Below are 24,947 nucleotides of genomic sequence, written 5' to 3'. Positions count from 1 at the left end.
CAGGTTCCTCAGGGTAGGCAAAGCGGAGCTTAAACCGCAAGCAAGCTTTCCCTCCTGCCCTTTCCCCCTCTTCTTGCTGGCACCGTTGAGCCTCGCTACAGTTTGCTCAAATATTTGGAAGCGAATTTAGAGTCCTCCCCCCAACTTGTGATTTTATAGCCAATAGGTGATGAGGCTTATTTGCATATTTCCAGTCACTTAAGCAGCAGAGGAGTGGAAACCGTCAGACTCGATTCCTCCTCCTTCTCCGAGGAATTCTGCCCCTTCCCGCTGCCCTGCCCTCCCCCCTTTAAAGGTTGACTTGCCCTGCGGCGCTCTACGGCGCTCCAGCCCTCTGGCGCCTCCTGCTCAACCCCTGGCTACGCGGATCTGCTCCAGCCCGCCCGCTCGCCCGCGCCGCGCCGCGCACTTCCCGCAGCAAAGCAGAAGGACGCTCCGGGAGATGGAGAGCAAAGCCCTGCTCCTGGTGGTGCTGGGAGTGTGGCTCCAGACTTTGACCGCCTCCCTTGGAGGGGTGGCTGCAGCTGACGGTACGTTCTGAGCGCCGACTTGCCTCCACCTGCAGACCCGATCGGAACCACTTCCTCTCCATCTAAAGATGGGAAGAAGAAAGTTGGAAGCGGCTCGCACTGGGACTCCCGGGCGCATCAGAGAAAGGGAGTCCCGGGAAGGGTGGCTGGAGCGGAATTCAGTGGGAGCAAGGAGAGACTCAGCCTTTGATCACTCTGGGGCGACTCCGGGTTCCCGCTTTTTCTCTTCTGTCTCTCCCGGTTTCCCGCTCTGTCCCTTGCTCTCTCCCGCCGCGGGCCATAGCAGGGAAGGGCAGGGAGTGTGACCCAAGGGATGGGGGAGACATGGAGGTCGGGCGGTGTAGTAGTGACGAGTTGTAACTCATAGGGAGTGGGAGTGCTGAATGCAAAGTACAGAGACCGAGGTGACTCTAACTTGGCTGGGACCGCGGGTCAGACACATCAGAAGGCGGGAAGGGTGAGCTGAGTGTGGCTTCATCAGGGATGGGGGTGGGAGGACGCGTTGTCTGCACAGGGCATTGTCGCTCCTCTCCGCTCAGGGCTAGAGCAGGGGGTGGGAGTGCAGTGCGCGGTGGCACAGAGGAGCGCGTGGCGCAGAGTCCTGGAACCCACGTCCTGCACGCGTTCCTGAGCCGGGGAGCTATCCACTCTCCTCGCTCTTGCGCTCCGCTTAGCTCAGTACCCAAGAAAGCCCTGCAAAGGGATGATCCTCCAGAAAACGTGGCTCAGCCACCATCACTCTGGGGCCTCTGGCTTGAGGGTTGCCAGTTCAGCACTCTACCCTTTCGGTCCTCCCAGGAAAGGCTCGCCCGCCCGAGAAGAGGTGCTCTTCTAGCTTAAGAGAACGAGTGGTTTTCTAGCATCCAGGGAGGTGTCAGTCACAAAGACGGTAACCTACAGGGCTCTGCCTGCTCTCTCTGCCTAGAGAAGACGACTAGGGTCAGTTGCGAGTTTCTTTATGGCCTTGCAGTAGAGACCTGCCCACAACTGAGAAGCCTTGTAACTTGAACCTTGGTTGAGCTAACAGAGTCGAGACTCAAAATGTAACTGAACCCAGTCATAAAAGGAGGCTGGTGTTTCCTTGTGTTGCTGTGGCTGGTGGAATCGCCATGAGGGTGGTGTCCCCTGGAGGTGCTCTAAGGTGGCAAGTCCGCAGCCCAATTCCAGTCTTAGTCGAGTCTGAGACTGCAGCTAAAAGCGAGCTTCATTTCTTGCACATAGTTGTAAATGTCTTTGCTGAGTTATCAGAGAAGAGAGAATCCATCCTGGGAGAATTGCGAGGAAGATAAGATTCTCAGGTGTCTGAGGACACAAAGATTGTGCCTTTCCTGGGTCAGATTGTCTTTCTGCATAGTTTGCAACTCTGGCTAATTCATATTCCAAAAAGCACATTACAGTATAAAACTGCTTTTAACGTAAGCGCTCCCATGGTCGTTCACATCTTCAAGTTTTGCTAAGATTTTCTTATAAGCTCGGAACCCAACTTCTCAGGCACTTCGTGTGTGTCACCCTTGTGGGGTTTGCTGCATGGGTTCTAACATTAGAAAAGCTGGCAATACTCAAGGTGCCCCGAGGTCCCAATCATGCACTTCAATTTAAATGGACACCTAAGTAATTGCGTAATAATTTTGGATTTTAGCCAACACCTGATTTTCCTATCAACAAAATGTGTTAGGGAATATCATGCTGAAGCGGATGTAAAATTATTCTCTCTGATCATGCTTCTGTTCTTCTACCAGCCCTATACAGTGTGCTGCTTCTATCACAGCACCTTCTAGTCCTTTCTCCCACAAACGAATTCTCCTAGGGGAAAGACTGTGGGAAAGGCACGGCTTGGAGTGACCCCAGCTTCCCTTTGGGCTTTGAGTTTCCTTGATCGCTCTTGATTTTTTTTTTTCTGCGAACAGTGTCCTTGCCCTGGAGTGCCTTCTTCCTGGAGCCTCTGCAGCCCCTTCTGGCCCCAGTCCTGAAAGTAGAGAGCTAAGAGAGGGAGCTGAGAGGGCCCTGCTCCGTGCTGTCCTGTTCCACAGGACACAGTGCTTGCTTGCCGGTTAATATTGGAGTTAAATAACTGGGAAATGACAGCAACCGCGATGCCAGTGGGAGAGAACTTGACAGGGGAGTGATTGATTAATAGCTGCATTGAAAGGTGGGGGGAGTCACGTGGGGGAGAGTCGCGATGGAGAGACATTGGGTTTCTTTCGCGGGTGTATTTTTAGCACAGCTTCCCTTTGCTGCTGCATTGTAGAGGAGACTGTTACACTCAGTTGACTGCTCCTGTTTTGTCAGGTTGCCCCACATGCCATCTTGTCCCTTTTCCTCTGACAATGACCTGTTTCCACATCGTTATCACAAAGGTTGCATCTTTTTTGTTTGCAGGGTTTTCTATGCATAGCTTTGGCTGTCTGTCCTGGAATTCATTCAGTAACCCAGTCTGGTCTCGAACTCATAGAGGCCCTTAGGATCCTGGGGTTAAAAGAATGTGCCACCATTGCTCTGCTGGCTGCATCCTTTTGTCTAGGAAAATGTTCTGGCCATCACAATGGTGGCTGGTGATGACTTTGGGTCTAATACTGTGAAGAGCAGTTCAATATAAGCATCATTATTTTGCAAGTCAGGAAATGTCACTTGAATATTTTAACAATTCTCACTGTCTCTTTGCGTATGTAGATTTTGTAACCTGATAGGAATTTGTCACAAGATGCCCTTGCCACATCCACTCTCTGGAAAGTTGAAGCCTTACCAGTTTCTAAAGGAGTAAAATTGTAGCTTGCTCTGAAACTAAGAGTTTGAAATTTGAAACTGAAAAAATACCCTCTCCCTTCTGCCCCCTCCCATCTACCCCTGAAAAAAACCCACCCTCCATGTTGAGCAGAGAGTGGCTTCACACAACTGCCCAAGGACATGTGAGAGCGTCAGTTTGTGTGGTGCAGCATCATGTTAGTGCTAGGAAGTGGTAACGTGGAATAAATGGATGTTGACTAGGATGGCAGGAGAGGGTTATGTAGCGTGAACATGCGGAAAGTTCACACTATGTCTGTGCCAGCTTCTTCTTCCTGCTCTTTCTACTCTGTTCGCCCACACTGACTGAACTGCATCCTAGCTGTAACACCAATTTTGACCTTTGAATGAGTAAAGATGTCCTCCCTGCTAACTGGCTCAATGGGCAAAGCCACTCTGGGTCTAATCCAGTGGTGTTCGTGGCACCCACTTGGTGTGTGTGTTCCTGAGAAGTCTGTTCTGTACAACCCTACTCTGACCCAAGTTCATTTAATCTTGGTATAGACTTTACAGCAGCTTTTGAAGAGCATAAAGAGTCAGGTTCTTGAAGGGGGTAGGGAGTCAAGACTGTGAGTTCAGTCCTTCTCTATACCGGATAGGGTTATCTTGAAATCAATAATTTCCTTCTGGGAAAAAATATTTATAAAATTAATCATGATGAGAAAAGCCCAGTCAGAACTTCTATTTCATTTTTTTCATCTTCTATTTCAACAAATTAGTATAAAGCTTTTATGTGCAGATATTTCTAATTGTATTTTTCCATTTTGTTTATTTATTATTTATTTTTACCACCTGACAACTGTTTCTCCTCCTTCCCCTCCCCTTGGTCTCTCCCCTCACTTCTCTTCTGCCCCTCCCCCATCCATTCCTTCTCCATTTCTATTCAGAGAAGGGCCGGCCTCCCTTGGATATGAGCCAAGTATGGCATATCAAGTTGAAGGCTGGATGAGGCCGCCCGGTATGAGGAGAAGGGTCCCAAAAGCCAGCACAAGAGTGAGAGACAGCCCCTGCTGTTAGGAGTTCCACCAGAAGACCAAGTTACACAACTGTAACATGTGCTGATGCTTAATTCAGACATGTCAGGGTGGTCCTGATTGTCAGGGTAGTATTAATGTACTAGATGCCTCTGCCTCTCTCCTTCTTTCTTTCTCTTCTTCCTCACCCCCCTCCTCCATGTCCTCTCCTCTTCCTTTTTCTAAAGTGGCCTTAATTCCCCAAGGAACCTAGTAACAGTCAGCATAGTTGGAGGAATGCAGAATCACTGATAACATTTGCTAGTTTCCTTAGCAACAGTCACCTCAGATTAGCTCAAACTCATCTGCCACTCCAGTAGTCAGCCCAGATTAGCTCAGACTCATCTGCCACTCCAGTAGTCAGCCCAGGGTGCACCTTGGTGATGAATACTTAGGAACCATGCCTGGGGTCTGTCTTCTTACCTGTCTCCATGCTCTTCTCAGCGGATGCTGCAGGGACCACAGAGGTTAGGAGAGCACATTGTCTTTAGGATACTGAGACACTATTAAAGGACAGCAAACACTAGAATATGAAAAATTCCTACCGATTAGATGAGGCAGCTGAAAGATGTGACTTTATATCTAGCATATGAAGAACTGAAACTATCGCAGAGTTCATTAAGCAGCATCTTTTTGTGAAAACTTCACACACACAGATACACACACACACAGATACACACACACAGATACACACCACAGACACACACACACACACACATACACACACACAAATCCTTCCCATTACAAGTAAAATGAAAGTTCCCATGTGCAAATCTATGTGATGGTGTATGAATTCCTGCTGTTCGTTTGTTTGTTTCTCAATCAGCAATGGGTCCAGTGGATATGCTGGTTGCAGGGAATCCAACCTGAGCCTTGGATATGGATCTTGGCTTTAAACAGATTTTGTTTTTGTGGAAATATACAAAGTCAACCTTAATAATTTCAGAGAATACCCATGACCATTTCAAAGTCAGCAACAACACAGGTCCACTAAACTGCCTAGTTCTAGATAAAGGGGCGCACAGACAGCGGCATTTCCGGAGCTGTTCAGGCAATCTTCTGGCGTGGCAATGCAGAGATGAACAGTGACGGAGCTCATGTGCTGGACCGTTCAGCTGCTGATGCTTGAAAAGCACTGAGGATCAGGCTGATAGATGGGTTAGCAGATTAAGAGCATCCTCTAAGCCTGACAGCCTGGGTTTGATCCCCCGAACCCCCCACAGTGGAAGGAGAGAATGACTCAAACAAATTGTTCTCTAACCTGCACACAAGTGTTGAACTATGCATACGTGTGACATGCACTGGATATATACATAAATGTAATAAAACTGATATAAAAGACTGGTAATAAAGACAGACTGTTAGAGAGGAGGATGAACTACTAGAGGCGGAGAGAAGGGGAACCAAGTGAGGCTTTTATATTTTCTAAAACACTGTCTAAAAATAAAGTAACTTCTTGGGCAGCGTCAGATTAATTAGGTTAAACACAAGTGATATTCTTTTGTACCAATTGGTAAGGTTAACAGTGTTTTCTGGCTTGGGAGGAAGAATGTCTTATCACCAAAGAAGATGAGAGCTTGCACAAATTCTTCATGGCAGGATGGACTCAGTGAGTTATTAAGAGCTTTGAAGATCAGGAGTTTAGCAGTCCCTTAGTTGGATAAAGGCTTTGAGAGTGGTTAACAACTATTGTGAAACTCATTTCTTTCTAGCAAATATAATCATTAAGAAATATCTGCTGTGTGTTAGGTAGTAGAGATTTGGTGTGGGTGTGCACGTGTATGGTTGAGTTACTGCTGATAATGAATCACTCAGCAGCTAACCACAGCATTTAAAAATAATCTCTAAAAGGGAAATGCTTGCCAGTCCTCGGATAATTACACGACGAGCCCAATTTCAGTGCCTGCACTGCCACTCAAGTGCATTCTTGTTTTCCGTCTTGGCTTGACTTTTGAAATGCCAGTTTGAAATTCAAGGTTTCCAATTTTGAGTTATAAAGAAGAAACAGATTTAGATTGAGACATGGGTAGTTTCTTAAAGATCTCAATTGTTCATTTCCTGAAAAATTTAAAGAGAAACATTCAAATTTTATAATTTTTTTTTTTTTTTGGTTTTTACGAGGCAGGGTTTCTCTGTATTGTTTTGGAGGCTGTCGGTCCAGCCTGGCCTCGAACTCACAGAGATCCGCCTGGCTCTGCCTCCCAAGTGCTGGGATTAAAGGCGTGTGCCACCACCGCCTGGCCAAATTTTATAAATTTTTAATAGTAAGTAGGTGGGATGTGTCTACATTTTGACCAAGAAGCAAATATTTTTCTGTAAGTCCTTTGTGGCCTGTTTCCTGAAAAGGGTCTTGTATTAGCAACATAGCAATTTTTACTTTCTATAATAATCACAAAGATGTATCAGCATTTAGATATGTGTCAATATATCAAAGGCTAGGCTTATCATCTCTCCTTATCCAGTTTAAGAATACTGTGAAGAATTAAAAGTTCCTTTATAGCCAGATTCACTGTGATTTTACTTTATTTATTTTGGTTTTCAGAGTCAGGGTTTCTTTGTGTAGCCCTGGTTGTCCTGGAACTCACTCTGTAGACCAGGCTGGTCTTGAACTCAGAAATCCACCTGTCTTTGCCTCCCAAGGGCTAGGATTAAAGGTGTGCATCACCAGAGCCCAGGTCAGATTTATTGTAATTTTAAAGATTTGACTTTGTGTGCAAGATTCTAAAGACTAAAGAAGAGGAAAGCTACTTAGAGAATGTATTGACCATGGCTCACATATGCCCTGCTGTCTTTGAACATCCCACTCTCTCAAAATGGCTTGAGACAGCACAAGTTGTCATTAGGAGGGGAAAGGCTTCCTTGGGCTCTCAACTTTTCTTCTTTTAAAATTCTGATGGGGCGTTCCTTTCTTCAAATTGGTCTAATTGTGTTATGTGTTTTGGGTTCTGGGTTCAAATGAGTCTAAAAGTTGTTATGGTTGTGTTATAATCAGATACTTAGAGAAATTATAATAACTCCCAACATAATGAGAACCATTCCACACACAAGACCTATGGGGCAGTGCCCTCCAGGAGCATGAGCTTAAACTGGGAGAACTCCTGGGTGCTAGTCCACCCTCTCTGTCCCATCCTGGCCAAGTCACTTGAGACAACATGAAATCAGGAGTTTCCACATAGTAGTTCACTTGTGTGAATTAAGCACACATCTACACCTTCCCTAGCTGGAAGTGGGCTGGAAGGAAGGTTGGCAGTCACAGATTGCTTAACTAACAATGAAGGTCATCTCTGTCCACTCTGTCAGCACTGGGACATCAGTCATTCTCTTGCAATCCACATTCTCTTTTAAAAGTATTTTTTGTGTGTGTGTGTGTGTGTGCATGTGGTGAGTGTATGTCTGCATGTTCGCAGATGCACACATGTACGTGTGAATATGGAGGCTGCAGGTTGATGGCGGGTGTCTTTCTTGATCACCCTTCTGCCTTCTTTCTTTGAGGCAAGGTCTTATAACCAAGCCCAGAGCTCACCGATACGGCTATACTGCAGCTGGCTCTGAAGTCCTCCCTCTGCCTTGGGAGGCTGCAATGCCAGAAGGTTACCACTCCCGCCTGGCATTTACGTGGGTTCTGGAATTCTGGACTTGTGTCTTCATGCTTGCACAGACCCATATTCATTTTTTGAGAACATATTTTAGAAAAGCCAAGGGTGGTGTTGGCATTGGTTGCTTGTGAATCTAAAGCCTGTAAGACCCAAGTAAAACCAAGTAACCCTGCCAGTTAACCTCTCCAACTTCCTTTCTGTAGGAGGAAGAGATTTTACAGACATTGAAAGTAAATTTGCCCTAAGGACCCCTGAGGACACAGTTGAGGACACTTGCCACCTCATCCCTGGAGTAGCAGAATCTGTATCTAACTGCCACTTCAACCACAGCAGCAAGACCTTCGTTGTGATCCATGGCTGGACGGTAAGAGGCGGGTTAAGGTCAAGCAGATCCCAGCTATAGGAGGCCTGTCTGCTTTCTGGGTAGACTTGAATAGATACAGTCTTGGTTCAAGGTAGGCCCTACAGCCCCAGGTTCATGAACTCTTCCCCTGGCTGGCACCCACCTCTTTGACACAGTACCTGGTTGGTGTGCTTGAATCCTACATCTGTGGAGGTGCGAGAGGGACGTTCCACTCAACACAAGATGTTACTGTTTCAGGGAGCCAGAGGAAGCCTAGTATGATCCTGATATACACAGGATGAGAGTAGGAGGAAGCCAGAGCAGAGAGCTGTTCAGGTGCCTCTTACCCAATCTCCAGCTCTGTGATGTGATCAAATCATTTATTTGTCTTGCAAGCACAGGACCTGAGTTCTATTCCACCACTTAAAACATAAATGCCCAAAAAGCAGGGCCTAGAGACATACTCGTAATTTCAGGGAGGCAGAGACAGAGAGATCTGTGGGGCTCACTGGCACGTCAGCCTAGCTACTCGGTGAACTCCAGATTCCCATCTCAAAAAGCAAGGGACAGCTTCTGAGGACAGTACCCTCAGGCTGTGCCACATGCAACCGCACAGACCCATGCACGCACATAAGAAAGATAGGAAGAAAAGTACAAGCTATGGTTAAAGCTACTTATTTAAAATATTCGTAAATACCCTCCCAAATATGCCAAATAGTTGCTTTACATGGCGCTTTTCTTGTGTAAATATTTTAATTTACTTTCTACAATTTTCAATTTCTAGTGAGCAGGTTGCATTATTTATTAAAAATAATTTATATGAAATAGATGGTTAAAGATATGTCATCTTTCATTTATATACAACCATTGAATGCTATAGCTGGATACTGAATTCCAGTGAGAAGAATTAGGTGAAAATTATGTACATCCAAACAAGCTATCTTGTCCCACATACTGAAGTGATCTCTTTATTGAAACCATAGGCAAATGCTGTAATTTCCGTGCCTATGTCAGCAACAGGACTCATACAGATGTATTTCTTTTAAGATACCCATTTACTAGTGTACATAGTGTACACAGTATATAGCATACCCAGAAGCTTGAGCTCAGTGAGCACATGGGAAGCAACTGTGTGTATCAAGGCCTGAGCATCTCAGCCTCACCCTGAAAGAACTTGGTGCTTTAGGAAGTTGCAGCAGGGTGAGGGGGTATCCCTCTCTTGCTAAGATGACATGACTCATGCAGTATCCAAACACAGTGTCAGATGCTGCCACTGGACCTGCTCCCTCACCAAACGCACCTGTGCTCTTCAGGTCACATGACCTGGTGTTTTGAGTGCTAGGCTCAGGCTAGACTGCTGGCCAAACAGCCTCTTCCCCTATCACACAGGCTTGCCATGTCTGGAACTGCAATAAAGCCAGCTGATCCTGGCTTATCTAAGCAAACACAGGCTGGGTTCAGAGTGGGCTCTGGTTCACAGACTTGTCTGTCAAAGGCTTGTAAGTAGAAAAACCTAGAAACAAGACCTTTCCTGAGTAGAAGACAGTTCTTAGCTTCCTCAACCCCTTTTGTTTCTTTCATTTATATTTTATGTTGAATCAAAAAAGAAGGGATTAGATTAGTTGCTACTGAGTTAACAGAGGAACCCAACAGTATGGTAAGTTGGTCACCTGCCCTTTGCCAGACGGCTTGGCTTGGAAACCCTGATAGAGAAAAGGTACAACAGAACCTAGAACAAACAGCTTGCCAGAGATAAGCTTCCAGGTCACTCAAGGGCACAGACTCAGGGAAGTCAAGACCCTCTCTGTCCCATGAGGAGAACTGCCTGCTCCCTCTGAAGCTTTGGATGTGTTGGCTCTCACCGTGGGGTTGGAAGCTCCTAGGCAGTTCAGTTAGCATCGCATTCTGAAGAAAGGCCACTGTTTTCTCATGGCCTTGCAGTCAGGAAGGGAGGTGAGCCTGGACTGGAAGCTTCTGCCGGAGGCGTGTTCAAAGAGGCTTAACCAGGTTCCGAGTGGGCCGACATCATCGCCTTTGCCACTTTTCTTCTTTATTTTCCCTCCTTGCCTAAAACAGAAGTGGAGCTGACCCCGTGTCGTCGAGGAGATGGGGAACCAGACTAGTCCCAAGTGGAAATGTATGAGGGAGCTTTGGGCCATGCTGGGACAGCCCTGTAGAGCAGGGCTGAAGTTAGTTTACAGAACTGATTAGTAGGAGAGGTAGAACTACAATCCATATCTCTTGGGCTGGCCTGGCCCCGGCACAGGGCACAGAAACTAGGTGAAAAGTTGTGTAGCTTGTCTAGGGCACAGAGTGAAGCGAGGTTCATGTGCGGTTATTTTCATCTAGTAAATGCATAAACAAGAAAAACAGGAGTTGAAGAGAACTCACCTCATGAGTGTAAAACTCCAAGTGCAGCCAGGAGATTTGGGAACCCAAAGTTCCCATTTCTTTGATGGTTTTGCAGGTCCTCATTAGGTTTCCTTAAACACATTTGTCATGATATTCTAAGTAAGTGACAGACTTTACTGTGGCTGCAGCATCATGACCTGACCCTAAAATCCTTAGCAAACCATTCTTTATAAGGAAAGCATTGCATTTGCCTCCCTTAAAGATGGCTTCCGTTCTTATTTTCCAGTGTTGAATGTTGAGCCTTGGGCATTTTCAGTGTGCAATGGCCCCTGCCGTCTTTCCCCTTTGCTTTTGAGACGGTCTCACTACGTCCCCCAGTGCTGACTTTGAAATCATTGTGTAAGTGAGGCTGGTTGTGAACTTACCTTTGCTTTACTCTCCAGAGGTGCTAGAACTATAGACATGCCTGACAGGCCTGGCCTCTCAGTTGCCTCTTCTGGGAAGTATGTCCTCAACTTAGTTGAAAGTAATTAAACAACATTTCTTTTCTAAAAGCATGTAATTTGGCTATAAACATTTAGCACATTGACCATGACTTTTTTTTAATAGTGCAAATTGTTGATGCCTAACAGATAAAACTGTTTTTAAAGCAAGTTAATTCCCAGCCTGCTGTTGCTGAGGTCAGCACACGCCCTGGTCTACTTATATTTGCCCTGGAAGGGGGAGGAACAGGGAAGAATTAGAGAACACCTTGAGGTCTGAGTTTTAGGCTGAATCAATGGGCTTCTGTGCAAGTCTGTATCCCTCATTTCATGTTGTAATATTTATATTGAAATACAGTTAGGAGAAATCATGTATTATCCTTTTCAGGTGACAGGAATGTATGAGAGTTGGGTGCCCAAACTTGTGGCTGCCCTGTACAAGAGAGAGCCCGACTCCAACGTCATCGTGGTGGATTGGCTGTATCGGGCCCAGCAACACTATCCAGTGTCTGCTGGATACACCAAGCTGGTGGGAAATGATGTGGCCAGGTTCATCAACTGGATGGAGGTAAGAGTGGGAAAGGGAGCCTTCTGTGCTTAGGAGAAAACTCCTGGCGAGAACCAGGAACTAGCTAAACAGGGGGCTGGGTTTTCCCCCCTTTCACCAAGATCTGAGGTGTTTTCTGAAGCATTTCAAATTTTCAGAAGGGTATTTTTATTTGTTGTCAAGAATGACTAGATTATGCAGCCAATAAATGATCCTACCCTGCCTGGCCTTTGACATTCCAGGCATAGATCTGCTGGTACTAAGGACCATGTGGGTAGCGTAAACAAAAGCATGCTGTGTTAGGACAGAGGGAAGGTGGGGTGTTCAGCCACCTCTTTCCCCACCAGCTGGCTGTCATGGGCATTCCATCTTGGCTTTGACTCTTGTTAGAACACCAACCGCTAAGAAAATTGTTAATAGTGTTTAGCTCTTAGAGAAGATAAGGGATCCTGATGGTTGCGGAGACTCAATAGTCACCCTCCTGGTTTGGGACAGAGAAGAACTGGAGCAGGGAGACGGGGGGGGGGACACACAGCTAAGCGTTCAGAATTGGAGCTGCCTGTAGATTTCACCCACCTCCTTCTCTTAGGGGCCATGCTCTGGAAGTTAACACCCAATGTTTTCTTTTGAGGGGGGTTAAAGAGAAGCTAATCTCTGACAGGGCCAAGTAATTTAAAACAGGGAATTCTATTCAAAAAATATACTTTAATCGTCAAAACCCAAAATCCATTTCTTCGCTCTTTAGCTAGTCACACAGATGAACTCGAAAGGTCACTGCTTTGGGCCCAGGCTTCTCATTTGTTGTCTAGTTTTCTATTGACGTGATAAAACATCATGACCAAGGCCACTTAGAAAACCAAGCATTTAACTTGGGGGCTCAGGGTTGCAGAGGGTTAGAGTATTTAGCCACCATGGTTGCCAGTGTGGTGCTCACATCCTGAGACACAGTCACCATGCAGTTAGAAACACTGGGAGGGGTGTCGGCTTTTGAAACTTCACAGCCCACTCCCAGTGACACCTCCTCCAAGAAGGCCACACCTCCTAATCCTTCCCAGATAGTTCCCCCAGCTGGCGACCACGCATTCACATACACGAACCCATGGAGGTCGCTGGCAATCAAACCACCACAGCCGTTGATGCAGCAAGCTGAGGCATACGTGCCTGTGATGTCTTCCCTTCTCCTGTGGTGTGCTGTAGTCGCTGCTTCAGGGAATACCAGACTGCAGCATATCGGGACAAGCAGACAATGTGCAAAAGTTTATATGTACACTTATGTGGTACATATGCATCTACTCTGTATACATATTTATTTGTATATATAAATAATACACTTTTAGATGTCTGGAAAAAATTCCTAGTTTCAACCTGTCATTAAAGAAAAAAAAAATCTCAACACCATAGAATATTTGTCCCTTTGAACTATAACACTAAATCAGTCAAACTAACTTACTAACTTGTAGTATTGCCAGCATTTTAAAACCAATATTCATTTTCACCTTTATTACTTTTAGTTTTGATGTTTGGCTGAGAGCTACATCAAGACTCTTTTCATTTCTTCTCCCCCAGGAAGAGTTTAACTACCCCCTGGACAATGTCCACCTCTTGGGGTACAGCCTTGGAGCCCACGCTGCTGGTGTGGCAGGAAGTCTGACCAACAAGAAGGTTAACAGAATCACTGGTAAGCAGCATGTTTGTTCACTTAGCGCAAGTGTGACTCTCACTCTGAAAGAGAATCAGAGTTACTTTCATTAGGTATCCACAAGTGTGGTGTTGGGGCTTGCCCTCAGTCTTCATCATTCTCTGAAAGAGAATCAGAGTTACTTTCATTAGGTACCCACAAGTGTGGTGTTGGGGCTTGCGTTCAGTCTTCATCATCTCTTGTCTCAGAGTTAGCTTTCCATCCACGGGCCATGGCATAGGAGCAGATAACAGCATTAAGGACAGAGGCCTGCACTTTCCAAGAAAGGGTTCTTTCCTTCCTCTGCTCCAGCTGAGCTAACAGACTGCGTCTATGCCATCCCCTGTCACATCAGTGCCAGGGAGACTGACAAGGACTGATTCTGGAGAGCATCTGGAACAAGACTGTCATCTAGGAAGTGGCTATAAATGGCTTGGTATAGAAAGAGAGAAAAAAGAATCGATGAAGGATTAAAGGTCTTCTCAGACTCATAAATAATAACCTACGAGAAGAAATCAGGCCATTAGGTGTGAACAATCATTGTGGACTGCTCAGCTTAAAAGATGCACGTTAGGCCTGCTGGTGCATGCCTGTAATACTAACACTAAGGATGGGGAGGTAGGAAGTTCAAGGCCATTGTCAGCTACATTGTGTTTTTAAAGCCATCCTAGTAACAGGAGCATCTGGAGAAAGGTGGGGGTAGGGGGAGCTCAAATATGCAGACTCCAGTAGTGCTACATTCTGTAATCACAGCATTATGGAACTTTAGGCAGGAGGATCAAGAGTTTGAGGCTAGCCTGAGACAGTGAGCCAGCAAGGGAGTGAATGAGCAAGATTCCATTTTAGAAGAGCTATGCCTACCTTTTTGACTCTTAGTCACTGAAAGATTCAACTCCTCAGACAAAGAGCTGGTAAGAATTCAAGAGACCTCCAATTATATTCAAATGAGCAGGATGCTGACTTAACGACTAAACTTACTGCAGACTTTAAAATTGATGGCACCTTTTCTTTCCCACCGAGGCTTGGATCCAGCTGGGCCTAACTTTGAGTATGCAGAGGCCCCCAGTCGCCTTTCTCCCGATGATGCAGATTTCGTCGATGTCTTACATACATTCACCAGAGGGTCACCTGGCCGAAGTATTGGGATCCAGAAACCAGTAGGACATGTTGACATTTACCCAAATGGAGGCACTTTCCAGCCAGGATGCAACATTGGGGAAGCCATTCGTGTGATTGCAGAGAGGGGTCTGGGAGGTGAGTAAAGCAGAAGTCACTTACGTGTGCGTTTTGAGGCTTGGGGCTCAATGACACTGTGTCCTGGTCACTGCCTCCATAGTGTGTGGCTGCATACACACTGTGACGAGGAAAGGTAGCTCAGTGGGTAAAGCCCTTGCCATGCAACAGTGATGTTAGGAGGCAGGCAGAAGAATCTCCAGATCCTTGCAGGCCAGCTAGCCCGGGTGCACAGTGACCAGCAAGAGACCTTGTCCCAAACAAAGCGAAAGGCAAGGACCAAGGACCTCTCTCTGCTATTAGTTTAGCAATTATATCCTTTATGAGGTGGTTTCTAAAACTGCTTTTAGAAGCATCTAGACATGGTAGACATTTTCAATAAAGCAGAGGTTGTGTTAATCAGGAGGCAATCAACTTCTGCCTCAAGTGTCATCTATTATGGCATAATAAATATTCATAAATGTAAGATGGCAAGAGTTGAAAGTTCCTCATCAACCCTTAACTGTCAACTTGACAGTTATGGAGGGAGATGAGGAGCTACCACCAAGAACACATCCTAAAAGAGAGCCTGGTACCAAGTACATCCCAGTGCAAGGCAGTTTCTGGAGAACTGCTGTTTCCCACGTCTCTTTGTGCAGATGTGGACCAGCTGGTGAAATGCTCCCATGAGCGCTCCATCCATCTCTTCATTGACTCCCTGCTGAACGAAGAAAACCCCAGCAAGGCTTACAGGTGCAACTCTAAGGAAGCCTTTGAGAAAGGGCTCTGCCTGAGTTGCAGAAAGAATCGATGCAACAACGTGGGCTATGAGATTAACAAGGTCAGAGCCAAAAGGAGCAGCAAGATGTACCTGAAGACTCGCTCTCAGATGCCCTACAAAGGTAAGCAGGAAGCTGTGGGAAGGAGGGGAAATTGGTTAGTGCCTTCTCTCTTATCATGGGCTGATTCTGTCTATTGGAGTAGAGTTAATGAAGTGATGTTACTAAGTCCTGAACCGTCACTTGTGCCTCTGTTAATACAGAGGGATTTTCACTTGTCTATTTCATTTAGTTCTTGCTTCCCATACCGGCAAGACCCCAGTGCTCAAGCTTGAGTTTGCAGCCAACCTTTTATGTAGCTACGAGCAGTACTGGGTTTAGAGCTAATTTGAAACCATCACCTTGGGAATATAAACCCTAGTCCTTTGGCTCAATTCAGTCTATCACTTGCTTTTGTAAATAAAGTTTTATTAGAACATGGTCAGACACATTCCTTTCCATATTATCTAACACTGCCTTCCTGTCACAAAAGCAAACTCAAGTAATTGAGACAAAGCCCACAGAGCCCACAAAGACTAATTACTCTCTGGAACGTCACAGAATATTTGTTAAAAATTTGCTTTACATGAAGCCAAGAACCACCAATACTCAAGTATTCCACGCATTAGGACTACTATTTCTGTGATGAAACGCCATGGTCAAAGCAACTTGGGGAGGAAAGGTTTTATTTGGCTTAGCCTTCCATATCACTATTTAACATCAAAGACAGTCAGGACAGGAACCCAAACAGGGCTAGATCTGATGCAGAGGCCAGGAGTGGCTTTTTAATGGCCTGCTCACAATGGCTTGCTCGTTTTGCTTTCTTATAGAACCCAGGCTTCTAGCCCAGGGGTGACAGCACCTACAATGGACTTGGCCCTCCCCATCAACCATTAATTTAAAAAATGCCCTACAACCTAATTTTATGGAGGAATTTTCTCAATGGATACTCCCCTCTCAGATGACTATAGATTCTGTCAAGTTGACATAAAATTAGCCAGCACACTAGGGAAGCAAGAATGTCATATATTCATCTTGACACAAACTCAATTCCAACCTTAACTTAAAAGCTTGGCCTCTTGTTTAAAACAGGACTTAAAGATATATGGGGGAAATGAGGAAGAAGGTGGTGTTGTAAAATATATCTGGTGACGGGGACTGATTTTGAATAAATTGCCCTTGGTAGGGTCCAGGTGGAAGCCTAAAGAATGGTCACTTACTAAAGAATAGTTTCCTCAGACAAAACATCTTCACCGGCAGTGCTTGGCAGATGTGCAAGGAGGCCCAGATGTTGGAGCATGTGTTATTCAAAGAAATCTTGTAGGCTATGTGAGAACTCTCATTTACTCCAACTCTAGAACCAGGTGCAAGGTATGGAGGAGTCCACACTCTAAAGACTCTAAAGACAGGGGTGGGCCTACACAGGGTCACCCAGTGTTTATTCTGTCTGGATTTCCTAGAGACACTTGGACAAAACCACCTTTAGCCTCTCCTGCTGTGACCTACAGTACTGCCTTAGCCACACGATGATTTCTCTTTACTTTTGAGTAGTCGGGTTTGGTTGTTTTTGGTTTTCTGTTTTTGCTTATCTAGCTACTTATTTTAATTATTAAATGAGCTATAAGGTTAGCATAGTTGTGCACGCCTATATGTCTGTAATCCCAGCCCTTAGGAGATAGAGGCTTAGGAATTCAAGGTCATCTTCAACCATACAGTAACTTTTAGGCCAGTTTGGCTACATGAGATCTTGCCGTAAAGCACGCGCGCGCACACACACACACACACACACACACACACACACACACACACACACACACACTATCACTTAAAATAAAACAAACAGTGAAACTAAATAAAGGTTGTCACAAGAAATCACAACAAAATGTACTGAAATGTTTTTCAGGAATATGCATATCCAAAGTAACATCTAAATTCAATTTTGCCACACTCCATGCCTTTAGAGTTAAGGATGTTAGATCCCAGCTTAACAGAAATTGCATTTAATAGACAGCAGTATAATAAAATATGCATAAAATCTTGGGTTGCAGGAGACAAGCATCAGAATGACCCCCATTCTAGTCACAGTAGCTATGTTTCAGGCTCACGGTTTTGGTGGATAAGTGGAGAAGAACCAGGAAGAGACCAGGAAGTACAAGTTGCTGCTTCCAGACACACTTCCTAAGTCAGGACAGTTTGGGACCTGGCTTTGTAAGTCGGACCTCCAGGCTTTGTGCTGGTTCATAGGAATTCACTGTATTGTGTGTGCCTCACGCCTCCCTCTGCAGAACAGAATAGGGAGGTTAACAATGAACCACAAAATGTGAAGAAGCAGGGGGCAGGGCCATACACAGTAATAAAGCAGCAAATACCAAATGAGCTTGGTACAGATGTAGAAATATAAGGTGGCCAAGGCAAGTGGAGGTTGCAAAGAGTCTTCAGGATGTGTTTAGCTATTAACTTGATTTCCCTGGTAGTCCCTTCCAGGTTGGCAATTCACATACACTGAGAATCACATAAGGTCTACACTTCCAAGCCACTTGGATAGTCCAATGTGTGCACTTCTTGTTTGGGTTCTCCAAAGACATTTGTTCTATGGGTCTGAATTGCTTGATTGTTTGGGGACTGTGATGTTTTTCCATGAAGACTGATATTCCTGTCTTTGTCCCAATGTTCTCTCCTCTACAGTCTTCCACTACCAAGTCAAAATTCACTTTTCTGGGACTGAGAGTGACAAGCAGTTCAACCAGGCCTTTGAGATTTCTCTGTATGGCACAGTGGCCGAGAGTGAGAACATCCCCTTCACTCTGTGAGTAGCTCTGGGCATACCTCCGGTCTATACCAAGGTCACAGTCTTGTTCCTTGCCAGAGCCCTTGATTTGGGAAACAGAATACATCACCACCCCCTCCCCAAAAGAAACTCCAGTCTGAGAAGTCAGATTTATCTGGGTGTGGTGGAGCAAGCCTTGAGATCCCAGCACCCAGGAGGCAGAGGCAGATGGATCTCTGTGAGTTCAAGGCTAGCCTGGTCTACATAGTGAGTTAGTGAGTTTCAGAACAGCCAAGGCTATATAGAAACTTTGTCTCAAAATACTGAAAGAGAGAGAGAGAGAGAGAGAGAGAGAGAGAGAGAGAAATTAAAATTTAAAAATGGAGATCATGCACCATTTCATAAGAGAAAATACTGTATTCTGATCTCTGTTTTATTTTTGTTCATTCTCTACTTCATGTTTTCTTCCAATAATTCAGATAAAAAAAGAATCAGTGACAAAATAGGCAAGTTCTCCCCAAAAGAGTTGATATTGTGAAGCAAGGATGTACCTGGGAGGTGGTTCACTTACCAAACATGTGTATGTGGTCCCAGAGTCACCAAGAAAGAAAGAAAAATAAAGGAAGAAAGAATAATTGTAACAGGAAGCTAGTCTACAACATAGACAAATGGATGGATAGATAGAAAGATAGACAGACAGACAGACCGATGTTATAGGTAAAACACCCACGACAAAGTATTACTCCTTAGTTTTTTTGTTTATTTGTTTTGTTTTTTGCTTTTGTTTTTTTCAAGGCAGGGTTTCTCTGTGTAGCTTTGTAGACCAGGCTAGCCTCGAACTCACAGAGAGCTGCCTGCCTCTGCCTCCAGAGTACTGGGATTAAAGGTGTGTGCCACATTTTCTAAAATGCAGTGATTGAAGTGATTGGGCAGGACACACATATACTAGTTTTATTGTTGGTTGCTGGAACTTTCCTCACTACAAGGAAGGCAGTAAGGCAATAATCTTCTATAATTATAGTTTCAAGGATTAGGATGGCTTCTTTTACAATGTATCCTGAAAAAAGTACTCAATAGAATATTTTTTTAATTTAAGGGTAGCATATTTATTATCACAGAACACATAAAACCATAAATTGAGTATTAACATTAAGTCAAAGGTCATGTGAGTTATGGTTCATAATGTCAGTAAAATCAATATAGCCTCTAAAAATTAGAATTCTTGAAAAAGTAAGTAAAGTATCATGAAACTAGATAGAGCCAAGTAGAGGACTGAATATGTACTTTGTCATTAAGTGAACATATGTTCGCACATGTATAAGTTAAAAAGAAATACATGGAAATCAAATTGGCTAGTGGACATTGTTCTCTTAAGAGCTATACTAAATAGTTGATAGTGTTAGGAGGAATTCTGGAACACAGGAAAGGAGTGTGGGATCCAAGGATAGGCCAAACGCTGCTGACATTCACCGTGGCCATGTTTTGCATTTTTAAAGTATCAACCAAACAATAAAATTATTTACAGTCTAGGGAGGAGGAAAGGCTGACTTCTAAAAGTAACCAAGCTTGTGGGATTTTCACTCAGGCCTGAGGTGTCCACAAACAAAACCTACTCCTTCCTGATTTATACGGAGGTGGACATCGGAGAGCTTCTGATGATGAAGCTCAGGTGGAAGAGCGACTCCTACTTCAGCTGGTCGGACTGGTGGAGCAGCCCCGGCTTCATCATCGAGAAGATCCGGGTGAAAGCGGGAGAGACTCAGAAAAAGTAATTGACCGGAACGTTCCCCACACACTTTGCACAGCTTCCTGTCATCAGCTAGGGGGAAACCTTCTCCAGTCCCATGCAACCGGGTTAATTATTCCAGAAATGATTCAGGAATATTCTTTCATGACTTCACAGAGGAAGGAGTACAGATTGCACACCAATGATTCTTGAGACTGGAGAGGTTTGGACTTGGGTTTTTTCAGATCTTGGAGTAGTTGCATATATATATATATAATGAGATACCTTGGAGATGGCACCAGCCTGTGTTTCACATTGGTCTTGTACATAGTCTGAAGGAAATTTGTTCATTTTCAGTGACTGTGCATTTTGACTACAGTGTACCACACGAGGTCAGGTGTGGGATTCCCCACTTGGTATTGAAAAAGCCTTAGATTTTGGAATATTTGACGATTTTTGGATTTGGGATGCTCAGCCTGTAATATTGTGTATTTCAAGTAAGGAGCATACACTGAATTGACTGAGGTTGTTTGGAATGAGAGCTGGGACCAGAGGTAGGCAGTCTCAGGACCATCTAGCATTATTGCTCCCAAGCACAAAATAGTTACAAGACGTGAAACAAATCTTAGAGGGCTAAAAGTAACTCTTGAAGAAGCAGGAGATTCCCAGCCCCACTCCACACTCATCTATAAAGTGATTGGCATAAAGAGCCCCATAGAATGGAAATCTTCACACACATGTTTAGGGATTTTGCAGGCATGCCATTGATAGAAACAACTTGAAGCAGAATGCAGAAGTTAATTTTATTTTGTTTGTTTGTTTGTTTACTTTTATACAAAAACTTTTAAGACTTGCTATGGATAGAAAATCTCTGCAGAGCCTTTGTTCCCAAAGCAGTTGAAGGCTGATGCCCTAATTCTCTGACAGCAATGCTAAGAGGTGATTCTGTAACTCTTCTACTGGTCACTCCATCTGAGTGAGACGTGACTCCAGTGACACACTGTGCTATGGGAAATGGTACTGCGGTTAGCTAATGTGATCACATAGGATGCCAATGGTCTTGACAAAAGGCCCATTTTGAACAGTTGTTCCTATCGTAACATCTACTCTCTTCCACAGGGTCATCTTCTGTGCTCGGGAGAAAGTGTCTCATCTGCAGAAGGGAAAAGACCCCGCAGTGTTTGTGAAGTGCCATGACAAGTCTCTGAAGAAGTCTGGCTGGTGAGCGTCTTGACCCACAGCCCTCTAAGCATCCTCTTAAAGTGGCCTCTGCCCAGCTCTTCATCCTGCAGCTCTTGTGGTCCCTGTCTTAGCCCTCAGTTCTTACCTTACGCTCACTTGATTTTAACACCTTAATACTCTTTTTTTTCTTTCTCACTTTGATGACCTTCATCTCAGATAGACAAGTTCGATTTTACATTACCTCTAAAACTACCCACAAGTCTTCGCTTCTGCATTTCTCACTACTGCAAGTCTGTTAGCTGCATAGATGACGTCTAAAGTAGGGACCGTGTGAGTGTGGGTTCAGCTCCTCCCAGGGTATATCCAGGGACAAAAGTGTCTCATATCAGCTGTAAGCACAGAATGGCATCCTCAACATAGACCCTAGGACATAGGACCACAGGGGAGACCTACACTGTGTCAAAACCTCAAAGATGGGAGAAAGTGGAGTAAGAGCACAGGAAACTGTTCTCCTATCTCAAAACAGCTGCTGGCTTGTCCTGCATGACCTCTAGGGCTAATCCACATGGCAGCTGGCAGCAGACTCTTTCCAGCACGTCAATGCTAAGTGGAGACCAGGCATGTGACCTTCCATCTCCTCTCCCAAGTTCTGGGATGTGCTGTTTTCATCCCGCCCCTCGCTCCCCTGCCAGATTCCAAGTGCTAATGGGTTACACCTATTAAAGGAAGAATATTAGATGGTGCCTCAAAGATAGCAACACAGAAGCAACCACAAAGGCTGGCCACAGAGTCACCGGGAAATAGCAAAGCATTTGCTTTCGCTTTATCCTGATTCCTAGATTATTATAGACAGAAGTACTGACTAAAGAGTGCCTCTTCCGAAAAAAAAATACTAAAAACCATATGTGAAGAACCTCCTTTACAATGTCTGCTTACACATAATTTATATATGCTTACTATGGATAGATGAGGAAAAACAGACAAAAACAAAGGAAATCAATAAGGCCTTATCGGTAACATTTGACATGTGTTTAGCAATTTGATTTATATCCTTTTTTTGTTATATATACATTATGTCTGTATTTTTTTCATATCACAAACATAGAACTGTGGCAATGAATGAAAAAGAGAGGTCATGTGGATAGCAAACCTTACAATGAATTTCATGGAGAATAGTTACCAGTATTAAGCTAGCAAAATGACTCTTAACTAAGGGAAATTTCCACTAAACCTTACGTGCTTTGCCACTTACAAATCGTGGATCCAAGGCAACTTCATACTTGCCTCCACTCTAAAAATGGAGGCTCCGGGATACAAATTTAGATTCACACATGAATACAATTATATACACCTATCTCCTGCCAACCATCAGTAACTTTCAGTACATATGTGAATGTAAACATGAAGTCTTCTTTAATAAATATAAATCCAAAAACTGAAGAAATAACCTCATCTGTTCATAAAACATTCTGGTCAGATAATTTATAAGGAAGGTCTAATGATGTACCTTTCACCTAGTCACAGGATTTCTAAACAACAAATACATAGGCAGTCATTTCTAGCAATGCACTTTAAATTTAGGAGATCATTGTGAGTCAGACGTTAATACTTTCCCGGGGTTTCAGCTCACAGACTCTCAGTCTACCATGTCCCGTTAACTCTTCAAAAGGGTCACACTCCAAGAAAAGAATGAAGCAAGCTTTTCATTATATCTATAGCCTAAGGGAAGTTTTGTGACAAGATCCAGTCTTCTGAAGATGATGCTCAAACAAGTAGCCCATCTATGTACCCACCAGGTGTGTCTACTGCTCCAGGGGACCACTGCCTTCCCAGGTCTATCACCTGCACCTCACAAGCTTTGCTCTGAACGTCTCTTGGACACTTCTTCATCATGACAGTAGTGGGGGGGGGGGGGTAAAGGGTTTGGAAAGGGCAAAGGAGATGCTAAATTGTCTTTCTTCTGTTTGTCCTCAGATACTAAGCAAACCAACAGGAGGAGAAAGCACATGAGTTCTTTGAAGACTGAAGTAAATGAAGTAAATTTTATAAAAAAGAAAAAAAAAATACCCTTGTTTGGGTGTTTGAAAGTGGGTTTTCCTGAGTATTAATCCCAGTTCTATCTTGTTAGTTAAATTAGAAGACAGGTTCAGATACTAAAACGTGCCTAATACAAGGTGAGGAGTCTCGTGGCCAATAGCGTGTCTTTCCGCATCAGAGGACAGCAGATAGGAGAAGCATGATGCCTTTTGTCCCATAAGAAGGAATCGTATGTTCCCAATAAACAAGACTCCTTCCTGTGACCCAATTGGTCATGGTGGGAAAATTAGTGAGAGTAAGGGCCTCTTATTTTGTTAGAATTCTGAGGCTTTAAACTGAGACCTTTTCAAAGTTTTCTCCAAGTCTAATATAGATAACGTTTTTTTGTGGCATGAGTCAGATGCATTTCTTTAGCAGTTGAAATACCTGGCCTTTGTAACTAGTTCTTTTCACCATTGTGATAAAGCCCCCCCAAAAGGTAACCAGGGATGTATGACTTAGCAAAAGCAATGGAGGCCAGAGCTCATGAAGTCCTGAGCCTTGGTTCCACCATGACAAAGTACAAATCAACAGAGATACGGAACTAGATTGAGTAATTCTAAATAGACTTAAATTTTTACAGCTTAATCCCTCCATCTTTTAAAAGTTTGTCTTACAAAATACGCTTATAATTCAGGTGACAAAATTGAAATGAAGGAAAATAACGCCTAGTCTGATTTTACTTTTATTTTTTTCTTTTTTGAGAAGTCTCATTTTTTTCACTCTGTAGCCACGCCTGACCCAGAACTCAGCTACTTTGTTCAGGCTTGCCTTGAACTCTCAGTGATCCTCCTGCTTTAGCTTTCTGAGTGCTGGGATTAGTAGCATGAGCCATACCTGGCCTGATACCATAATTTTATCATCAGATTTTCCTATCTGTTTTCATCAACTTGAACACATTCAATAGCCAATATCAGCATTTAGCTTGAGACTCTTCTCAGCCATGCCTCTGTCACACTCTAACATCACATCCATTTCTAGTTTAGATGTGATCAAGTTCAATTTCTGCAACCTGCAATGTACAAAGTTTAGACCATGACCATTGTACCACATAAAAGTTGAAATTACTGGGAAATAGACTCGTCGATGCTTATTAATTGTAGTGTGCACAGAAGAGGATCATCAGCTGTGATAGCCACGGGAAGTACAAACTAATCAAGAGTGAGTTAACAATTATTTATGAACTGGATCTTCTATTTTCAGAATATTTTTACTATATATTAATATAAAGCGATAAAGAAGTCCTATGCCAGAGGCTATTGCTGCAAACGCAAACTGTGAAACTGTGGGTGTCTGGACACCTACCCACAGACAAAGCCCCACAAGTATATTTGTCATTTAATGTCATTCGGAAAGGGAAAGGAGTCAAGGGGTGTGCTGGGGAATGTCAGAGAAGTAGTTTCGGGTATGTTGGAATGTTAGCCCTTGCTAGGAGAAGGGTGGTTGTGCCTATGTGATATAGGACAAAAGTGACTGATTTCATCAGGCTTCGAGTCAATTCTAACAATAAAATGATGTGCAATTTGTCACTGGGCATCCCCTTTATTGAAAATTCATTGACTTTGTACATTTGGGCTTGGATCAAGGGTTCACACATTTAAAAAGATCCAGCCAAGCTGTGCGTAGCACTGAACATTCTGGCTTCTAAAGATATACATATATATATATATATATATATGTATCTCAATGATGCTTTGGCTTTACATTTTATTTATTAGCTGTAAATATATGTGTGTGTGTGTAAGAGAACTTGTAAACACGGGAAAGGCTGTTGTGGCTACCTGCAGTGTAGATTCGTGGTGCTAACTTTGTGTCCGTCTCCATCACTGATGGTCTGTCTCACG

At 44.1% G+C, this 24,947-nt stretch overlaps 1 protein-coding gene across 2 annotated transcripts; it reads left to right on the top strand.

Moving 5' to 3' along the window:
- Positions 1–215: 215 nt before the first annotated feature.
- On the top strand, positions 216–24,632 carry Lpl (lipoprotein lipase). Of its 2 annotated transcripts, XM_013117159.3 has the most exons (10): positions 216–530; positions 8,124–8,284; positions 11,486–11,665; positions 13,211–13,322; positions 14,343–14,576; positions 15,194–15,436; positions 18,038–18,158; positions 19,705–19,887; positions 20,965–21,066; positions 23,002–24,632. In XM_013117159.3, coding segments are annotated over exons 1-10 (1,425 nt in total). In that variant the 5' UTR covers positions 216–442; the 3' UTR covers positions 23,003–24,632.
- The last annotated feature ends 315 nt before the right edge of the window (positions 24,633–24,947 follow it).

Source organism: Mesocricetus auratus, unplaced genomic scaffold (genome assembly GCF_017639785.1).
Source record: "Mesocricetus auratus isolate SY011 unplaced genomic scaffold, BCM_Maur_2.0 Super-Scaffold_6731, whole genome shotgun sequence".
NCBI lineage: Eukaryota > Metazoa > Chordata > Mammalia > Rodentia > Cricetidae > Mesocricetus > Mesocricetus auratus.
Note: the sequence above shows the minus strand (reverse complement) of the source record. Positions and strands in the feature narration are given on the sequence as shown.